We start from the raw sequence: 10115 nt of genomic DNA on the forward strand, positions 1-10115 counted from the left end.
CTCCTTCCTGATGGCAGCTTTGAGAAGAAGGCATGATGATGCCCTTAATGGTTGAGGTCCCTAATGATGGATGCCACTATCCTAAGGTATCACCTCTTGTAGATGTCCTCAGTAGTAAGAAAAGCTATACACATAACAACACACACAAAAATGCTGGAGGGACTCAGCAGGTCAGGCAGTATCTATGGAGATGAACAGATAGTCAATGGAGTGGGCCAACACCCTTCTTCAAGATTGAGAAGGAAGGGGGAAGATGCCAGAATAAAAAGGTGGGGTGGGGGGGGGCTAGCTAGAAGGTGACAGGTGAAACCACATGGGTGGGAAAGGTCAAGGGCTGAAGAAAAAGGAATCTGATAGGAGAGGAGAGTGGACGGTAGGAGAAAAGGAAGGAGGAGGGGACCCAGGGGTAAGTTATAGGCAGCTGAGAAGAAGTAAAAGCTCAGAGTGGGGAACAGAAGAAGGAAGAAGCTTGTTTACCGGAAGGAGAAATCAATATTCATCTCATCAGGTTGGAGGCTACCCTGACGGAATATAAGGTGTTGCTACTCCACCCTGAGGGTTGCCTCATCTTGATACAAGAGGAGGCCATGGACTGATACGTTGGAATGGGAATGGAAATCAGAATTAAAATGTTTGGCCACCGGGAAGTCACACTAATGGTGGATGGAGTGGTGGTCACCCAGTTTACGACAGGTCTCACCAATGTAGAGCTGTATCCATATTGGCTGAGTGCTCCATTCTCTGTAGCCTCTTGCACTCTTGTACAGTGGAGCCACCTATCCCCTTCTGGAATGTGTTCTCGTCAGGCAAGTCTGAGAGATGGTGGTCATTGTCACAGCTCTCCCTCATCCCAAGGCTCTATGATCTACAGGCTTTTCCCAAGGATGCCAAATTAGAAAAACTTTAGCTGCCACTGAAAGATCATCAACACAAAATAGGCTACACATTTGTTTCCTGGCTATCCATAACATAAAACTGCAATAAGGCAAATTCCAAGGTGATTGATCACATATTGAGGGGTGAATTGAAGCTTGGTGCAGCAAATACTCCACAGATGGAAGTCATAGTTTGAGGTTTGACCACCAGCACACACTGAGTGCTGGAATCTGTGTGAAAATGATATAGAAAGTGTGTTCACCAAGTGGACTGCAATAGTTCAAGACTGAGACTGCAAAAACCATTGCTCCAGTGTAAATAAGAAAGAGTAGCAGATGCCAATTTGCTACTGATTCTGTCATTTAAGGAATTAATACAAAATTAGAAAACTGGGAGATAAATTATTCTACATGAGGCAAATATCATTACAACTCTCCCCTGAGAGTTGTCTGAACCAGTCACTATGAAATTAACTATAAAATTGTCTCCAAATTATCTTTGTAAAAAGGAGCTATTCTCTCTTACCAAGAATTTACAAATATGTACGTTTGTTGGCTGAGTATGCCACTCATTCTTTTGAGACTGTGCTATCATTTAATGACTCATGAAATTGCAACTTACACTGCACATTTCGAAGTTCAAAGTTCAATTTAGAATTTGTTATCAGAGTACTTACATGTCACCACATACAACCTTGAGATGCTTTTTTTCCTGTGGGCATACTCAGCAAACTATAAACAGGATCAATAAACGGCAAGCTGTGCAAATGCAAATATAAATCAATAGCAATAGGTAATGAGAGCATGAAATAATAAGATGGAGTCCTTAAAGTGAGATCATTGGTTGTGGGAACAGCAGAAGTAGAATGAGTGTAGTTATCCCCTTTTGTTCAAGAGCTTGAAGGTTGAGGGGTAGTAACTGTTCTCGAACCTGGTGGTGTGAGTCCTGAAGCACTTGTACCTTCTTCCTGACAGCCGCGGAGAGAAAAGAGTATGGCCTGGGTGGTGAGGGTCTTTAATGATAGATACTACTTTTCTATGGCAATGTTTCATGTAGATGTGCTCAATGGTTGGGAAGGTTTTATTTGAGATGTATTGGGCTGAATCCACCACCTTCTGTAAAATTTTCCACTCAAAGGCATTGGTATTCCCATATCAGGCTGTAATGCAGCCAGACAATACACTTTCCACCACACATCTATAGAAACTCACACAAAATGCTGGAGGAACTCAGCAGGTCAGGCAGCAGCTATGGAGAAGAGTAAACAGTTGATGTTTCAGGCCGAGACCCCTCCTGTGCTGGCCAACAGTCAACGTTTTGGGCCGAGACCCTTCCTACACCAGCGTAGGAAGGGTCTCGGCCCAAAACGTCAATTGTTTGCTCTTTTCCACAAATGCTGCATGGCCTGCTGCGTTCCTCTGGCATTTTATGTGAATTGCTTAGATTTCCAGCATCTGTAGATTTTCTCTTGTTTGTGATTGGATACATCTATAGAAGTTTGTCAAGGTTTTTGATGTCATGCCAAATCTAGACCTGCCATAGTAAATTTTCACTTCCTTGTTTAACAAACAGCTGCTTAAAAATGACGAAAAACTCTACTTCCAAAATGCTTCAAATAAGAGTGATCCAAAGACTTCAAAAAAAAATCACCTCATCATTATCTGAAGTGGGCAGCTCTTTATCTTTAAACAATAATCTCTTGTTCTACAGTTTCCCACAAGAGAAAATGTCCTCTCCATATCTATCGTTACGATCCCTCAGTCAAGTTCTTTATCAAAGTTCAAATTTCCGGGCTTTACAAGCCTAAGCTGAACAATATTTCATCATACGATGGGGCAACACTGTAGCATTGTGGCTAACACAACACTTTACAGTACAGGTGACACAGGTTCAATTCCCGCCACTGCCTGTAAGGAGTATGTTCTCCCGTGACTGCATGAGTTTGCTGCAGGTGCTCTGCTATGCCATTTTTGCATCTGTTTCATTTCGATCTAACATATATTCAAGTATAAAGTTCAAAGACTCATCTGACTTCAGTTCCTTCTCACATGTGTAAGATTAAAATCATAATTGTATTATGGAAAAGCGATGTATGACAAGAAAACTAGTTAATGCACATAATCTGATGAGGCGAAGAGAAGGGGTAAGAGGGGAACCAGATTGCGGAAGTCCTTCTCTCTTTTTCCATTTCACAGTCTGACTGCCTTCTTATCACTCCTGTTGTATTCATCTGCCCAGCACCTCCCTCTGGTGCCCTTCCTTCCCTTTTTCCCATGGTCCACTATCCTCTCCTATCAGACTCTTTCTTCTTCAGCCCTCTGCACCTTCCAATCACCATCCATCTTCTTACTTCATCCTCCCTCACCCACCCACCTTCCCTCTCACCTGGTTTCACCTATCACTTGCCAGTATATACTCCTTACCATCCCCACACCTTCTTATTCTGGCTTCTTCCCCCTTCCTTTCTAATCCTGATGAAGGGTCTTAGCCCAAATTGTTGACTGTTTATTCTGTTCCGTAGATGATGCCTGACCTGCAGTTCCTCCAGCATTTTGTATGTGGTACTCTAGATTGATTAAAATATAACAGTCCACACTAAACAATACAACAGTTAAACATTTATGGAAAAATACCTTGTGTATATTCTTTCTTAAGCTACGCAAATGTGCATTTGGTAGCCAGTTTATTAGGTATACCTATACACTTGCTCATTAATATAAATATCTGATCAGCCAATCATGTGGCAGCAATTCACTGCATAAAAGCATGTGGACATGGTGAAGAAGTTCAGTCCTTATTCAGACAAAGCATCAGAATGGGGAAAACTCTGACCTAAGTGAGTTTGACCATGGAATGATTGCTCCCTTATATGCAGCACCTTGTCAAAGATCTTTTGAAAATCCAAGAAAACATCATCCCTTGACCCTCCTTTGCCAATCCTGGCTATTATTTTCTCTAAGAATTCCAACAGATCTGTCAGGCAAGATTTCCTCTTGAGGAAACAATGCTGATGTGCCTCAAAGTACCCCAGAACCTCATTATTAATAATGTACTCTAATATCTTGCCAACCACTGAAGTCAAGCTAACTAACCTATAATTTTCTGTCCTTTGTTCTTCCCTTGTTAAAGAGTAGATTTTGCAGTCTTCTGGGACCAATCCAGAGTCTAGTGATTCTTGAAAGATCATTACTAATGAATGCCTCCACAGTCTCTTCAGCTACCTCTTTCAGAACCCTCGGGTGTAGTCCATCAGGTTCAGGTGACTTATCAACCTTCTGACCTTTCAGCATCCCAAGCACCTTCTCCTTAACAATAGCAACTACACTCACTTTGTCCCCCAGACACTTGAATTTCTGGCATGCTGCTGGTGTCTTCCACAATGAAGACTGATGTAAAATACATAGTAAATTAGGACATTTCTTTGCCCACCTTTACTATCTCTCTAGTGTCATTTTCCAGTGGTCTGACGTCTGCTCTTGCCTCTCCCTTACTCTTCATATATATGAAAAACCTTTTGGCATCCTCTTTTATATTATTTTATTTATTTACTTACTTACTTATTGAGATACAGCATGGAATAGGCCTTTTCAGCCCTTCAAACCATGCCACCCTGATTCAATACTAGCCGAATCACAAGACAATTTACAAAGACCAATTAACCTACCAACTGACTGTGGGAGGAAACCGGAGCACCTGGAAGAAACCCATGCGGTCACGGGGAAAACGTACAAACTCCTTATAGGCAGTAGTGGGAATTGAACCCAGGTCACCTGTACTGTAAAGCATTGTTTCAACCACTACACTACAATGCTGCACCTAGCCAGCTTACCTTCATATTTCAACTTTTCTCTCCTCTTTGTTTGCTGCCTTCTGTTGGTTTTTATAAGTTCCCAGTGCTCTGGTTTCTCACTAATTTTGTTATATTTATGCCTCTTCTTTTTCTTTTATGCTGTTTTTGACTTCCCTTGACAGTCACAGTTGCCTCATCCTCTCTTTAGAATGCTTCTTCTTCTTAGATGGTATTTGTTGCCCCTGTCAGATTAATAACATATACAGTACGCTGAGAACTTACAATCAGAAATATTCCACTCCAGTTTAAACATTTTAAGAGACAGCACTTGCAAGTTAACAATAATGATGATGGAAAATAATATATAATGTAGTCAAAGAATTATGAATTATTAGCAGGGCTTCAGAAGTGAAAGGTCTAAATCAGATTTGAGACAAAATATTTCAGTATTTTGATTTGTGATTGCAAAATTAATTTCCCTTTTAAGCAATAACATTGTGTGTTGTTAAGCTTTCTGGAATATGGATCCCCATACTTAGATTAGAACATTATTCAAAATATGGCCAAGATCAAGAGGTGAGGTGTTGTTTCAACATTAGAATTGTCTAAACCTCGTTTGAAAATTAAATATGTTGCTTAATAGAAATATGTAACAGCAAAAAGGTGAAAAATTCCCGCTGCAGGTTCTGTTTCCATAAATGCTACTTAACCCTTCGTGTCCCTCCAGCAGTAGGTTTTCTTTTCTCTCCAGAGTACAACATTTGCAGCATCTTGTGGCTCCATAATAAAAAAGAGATGTAAGAGTTGAACTTCAATTAACAGGGAGAGAGTTTTACAGTTTGAAAGCAGATGCATGGAAATATGATTAAATCAGAAATAACCAAATATGTGGCAGGCGCTTATCTTAACACTTAAACACAGAAGGCTGATGTCCAATGATAAATGGCGTCCAACCCACCAAGCAGTCTGTGGTAAACCAAACCTCAGTCTTTTGGAGGAATTGAAGGTGCTTCACAGTCAGCCTATCACAGTTGGGTTTTAGTCTGAGATGTGCCCCATTGCAGCCTATAAATGTGAAGCCAAAACTCCAGATCAACACAGGTTTTTTTTTGCATAGGAAGTGACAGTGAGAGCTCAATAACCAAAATGGGGAAATTAACTGACGGAGAGATCAACTACATTAAGGATACTTGGGAAAGTTTGGATAAGAAGGGGATAACTGCACGTGCTCTTGCAAGGTATGACAAAAAAATGTGTTTTTGTTCTGTTTAGTTCATGTATTTTATTTTCAATACATGCCTAAATGTGTAATACAGTGGGGAAACTAGTATTCAACACTGTACCAAAATTCTAGTCAAAGCCATGTCTTTGCTTTTTCCTTCCAGGGTGTTCGTTGTCTACCCCTGGACAACCAGGCTGTTTTCAAAGCTCAGGGGGAAATTTGCTGCTGGTGACCCTGGTGTTCAAGAACATGCAGAAAAAGTGGCGAAGGCTCTGGGTGACACAGTCAAAAGCATAAATAAAATGGAAGAAGCCCTGGGCCCTCTCAGTGAGAGACATCAGACAATCGGAGTGGACACGCAAAACTTCAGGGTAAGAATTGGTCTTTTTAATATGCATTTTCACAATAATGATGTTGTAAATGCAGCCTGACTCTAGGATAAGAACAAAAGACAGTAACGTAATTGATTGTAACTATGGAAAAGTACATCTGGTTTCCTTTAGAAAAGATAGTTTCTGCTGCAAAGTGGGACAGGAATGTCGGACATGGGCTACACAGATTGAATATTGAAACACATATGCAGGGCATCCACATAATAACTTACACACTGGATTAGATTATTGAAGAGCACTAGCTAATACTAAATGATACTTCTAATCACCATTTCACATTGCTTTAAAAAATACAACGATTCTTAATACTAATTTGGGAGATCAGTTTTCCAGATTTGTTTCAATTTTTGTATAATTGTCCTGTTTTTTTTCCCTGCTTCTGGGCCAGACCTTCATCGTTGAACTTGCCCTTCAGTCTAAAGGTGCATTCACATCTGAGGCACATAAAGCCACATACAAATTTCTCAGACAGGTGGCAAATGGTCTCTCCTGAAGATACCACTAGCTCTACATTATATGCATCCCCTTGCATCTCAAAACTCAGTGAAAACAATCATCAGCAACCAAGATACATTCTACATACCATCAGATTCAAATCATGTTAAATCAAAGGTGCTGTGATGCTCCAATTTTAAAGTTACTTTCCCCTCATATTTTGAAAAATGTTTCTTTTTGTTTCTTGATGCTTCAATAAAGGAACAGTACTACGCTTAAAACTGCCATGTCTGAATTCTTTATTTAACTTTAGCATAGTGAAAACTTGGATCTTAAATGATCCTCTGGTCAGCATTGTGATCACCACTGCACCCATATATTAAAAAAGTGTCATATTTAAGTAGGAGCATTCTGTCTCTCGGGACATGCAAAAGTATTTTACAGCCAAAAAGGTATTTTTGACATACCTGTAATGTTGTACTTTAGGGAACACAGTAGCCAGTTCCAGCTTGTCCAGCAGGCCATCATATTAAAAATGAGTGGAAGGTTACATGTAACATCCCCGCTCATGCTCAAGTGGAGTATTAGAGAATACAGTCAGGATTTATATTAACTATTTATTGTAACCACAGTTTATTATCTTTACTGAGAGGCTGTGTTCTTGTGAAAGCAGCACTCCTTCATTACTGCACTGGGATATTAGCAAAACCTTTTCATTTTCAAGCCTCTGGTGTGAAACTTCAGCCCACAACATTCTGACTCGGTTGTGGGAGAGCTGACCTGTCTTACAGTCAATGCCTCAAATAGAATGTTATGTACACATAAAACAGACAGTGAAACATCAAAAATTATAGTGAACTGTTCCAATCCAATGCTAGGTTCAAGTTAGAGTTATAGCATCAATATTAAAATGGCAGCACATCCAGATGAAGCTGTCAGCAATAGCAAACACTGGGGTCCAGTAGTAATGTGAAGAGGGCAATCAACTGTGAGAAAAGGGCAGAACATCAGTTTTAACATGGATCTGATTACACATACATACAGTATATCTTCTCAATTCTTATTAAGATGCCAACTTCTATTGCTAAATTTTCAAATTGTGCGTCAAACTCCAATCTAGGTTTGCACAGTCATTCTATACAATCTATATCGGAAGTAGAGTCCTTCTAATGAAATTTTAGGATGTCCACTGACAACTTCTGCTCCATCTGAAAACAGTCATTTATAAGACATTTGGATCCACGCTGCCACTTTTATCCCATGGACATCAAACCACACAGGGTGCTCTTCAGATTTTTTATTATTAGAATATGGAGACAGAAGCTTGGTCAGACTTTATACTTACTGCTAACAGGGCAAGAGATTCTGTTATTTGCCTCTAACACAGAATGATTTGACTAAACTTGAGGCATCAAGTTATCAAAACATAACAGTAGCTTAATATTGTTGCAGTAAATGTGTTAGTTACTTTAAATTTTATTTAAAATATTAAAATTTTACATATAAATAGTATGTATTAAGTTAAGCGAGAACAAGATGTGTGTTTGGAATGCAGACTGGGTGCTTATGCAGGATTATGCAGTAGATATCCCCTTCTGGCTAAGCGATATTAAACCACTTTGGAGACGCTTTGACTCATAGAAGAGGGGAAGAATATTTTAACAGTTTGACTCAGTAGATGAACACGTTCTAGAGAAGTACTGGGTGAAAATGCCCTTGGTGTGACTGACAAGTTCATAAAGTGAGGGGATTCCAAGGGAGAGCAAGAAAGATTCGATCTAATGTATCTATGAGGAAAAAGGTAAAGATTGTCAGAAGAACAACCAGAAAACAAACCCTAGTACCTTGGAATAGAGAAGTGTCCAGAAAAGGGCAAGGTGAAGCACAGTGAGGTAATTGTGGGTGATTTCATAACAAATTGAAGAGACAGCATACTTTGTAAGCAGAATCATTATATGTGTATTGTGTTTGGCTAAGGACCCATCTCATACCTATTTGAAGTGATAATGGAGATTTGAAATGATAATGGAGAAGAAAAGGAAATGATTAATCTATATTGGCACAGGTAGCAAAACAAAGATTAATCAAGAGCTCCTGTTCAGAGTCCTAGGATCTGGGAGATAAATGATAGATAACTAAATTATATGACTGCAATCTCTGGATTATTATCTCTGCTATTTACAAATTGTCTAAGATTACACAAGGATGATGAAGTGTAGTGGGAATCAGCTGATGCATTTCATAATTCTCTGGCCCTGATACCACTAGGGCGTAGAAGTTCTACTTGAACCACGTTTGGTCTCAAGGAAGTAGATGCTTCCACCAATATGCATGGCATCCTGATAAAAATGACTCCTCCAATGAAGTCTTCTCACTTTCCTCTTCCCATTGGATTACCAACCAAATGATGCTCTTCTCTCTCCCGCCCTCCCCACAGCTCCTTAATCTCTGACATTACTAGTTTCCCTCTCTTCCTGTCTTTACAATTGTTCATGGATATACTACCTTCTTTCAATAATTCCAAACTCCCTCTTTTCCTCCTTCTCCCCCTCCCCTCCATAATGTCCTCTCCTTCCCTCATGCGTGGGTCATCCCAAAATTCCTTTCTTTCCCTATTGATATCTCTACCTTCACTCCTGAAGGTCTCCCCTTCTCTCTCCTGTCTTCTCCTCTCTCCATTCTCAGTTTCCACCCTCTCCTGCCCAATGCCTCTTCTCTCACCTGTGGCCGCTCCTTCCTTTTCTGGTCATCAACCCCACCGTCCAATATCACTAGTCAATCTACCTAGCTACATGCTATGCTCTAAAGCCCTTAACTATCTATAAACTCACCAAGTACCATGCTGATCACACACTCACTGGACCGGTGGACAGATAGCCTGAGCCCAGCCAATGGCAGAAGAGGCTTTAGTCACATGAATTTTGTTGTGTTAGGGAACCATTGAAAATAATCATTTTGCTAACATATCATAAGACCATAAGGCTTAAGAGCAGGATTAGGACATTTGACCCATCAAGTCTGCTCTGCTATTCCAATTTACACACGCAAAGTGCTGGAGGGACTCTGTAGGTCAAGCAGCATCTACTGAAAAGAGTAAACAGTCAACATTTCAGTTCTTTTCTTTTTTTTCTCTTTCTTTCTTTTTAGGTAGGACTATATATGGGGGGGAGGGTTAAGGGGAGGGGGGTGGGTAGATTTTATCTTTTCATGTATTTTTTTTGAAAATTTAATAAAAATGATATTAAAAAAAAACATTTCAGACTGAGGCCCTTCATCTTAGCCCTCAACATCCACTGTTTACTTCTTTCCACTATAATACTGATATATCTGTCTGTAGCTTCCCTCTCTTAAAATGCAGGGTGAATTTTATCATATGAAAATGACTGCCTCCTCAGAGTTT

The 10115-nt window shown here is 40.0% G+C and overlaps 1 protein-coding gene across 1 annotated transcript; it reads left to right on the forward strand.

Annotated features, from left to right (window-relative positions):
* The first annotated feature begins 5122 nt into the window (after positions 1-5122).
* On the forward strand, positions 5123-9860 carry LOC140202947 (hemoglobin subunit beta-like). Its single transcript, XM_072268567.1, has 3 exons — positions 5123-5904; positions 6052-6259; positions 6669-9860. The coding sequence occupies exons 1-3, from the start codon at positions 5813-5815 to the stop codon at positions 6771-6773; spliced, it is 405 nt and encodes a 134-aa protein (XP_072124668.1). The 5' UTR covers positions 5123-5812; the 3' UTR covers positions 6774-9860.
* The last annotated feature ends 255 nt before the right edge of the window (positions 9861-10115 follow it).

Source organism: Mobula birostris, chromosome 9 (genome assembly GCF_030028105.1).
Source record: "Mobula birostris isolate sMobBir1 chromosome 9, sMobBir1.hap1, whole genome shotgun sequence".
Taxonomy (NCBI): Eukaryota; Metazoa; Chordata; class Chondrichthyes; order Myliobatiformes; family Myliobatidae; genus Mobula; species Mobula birostris.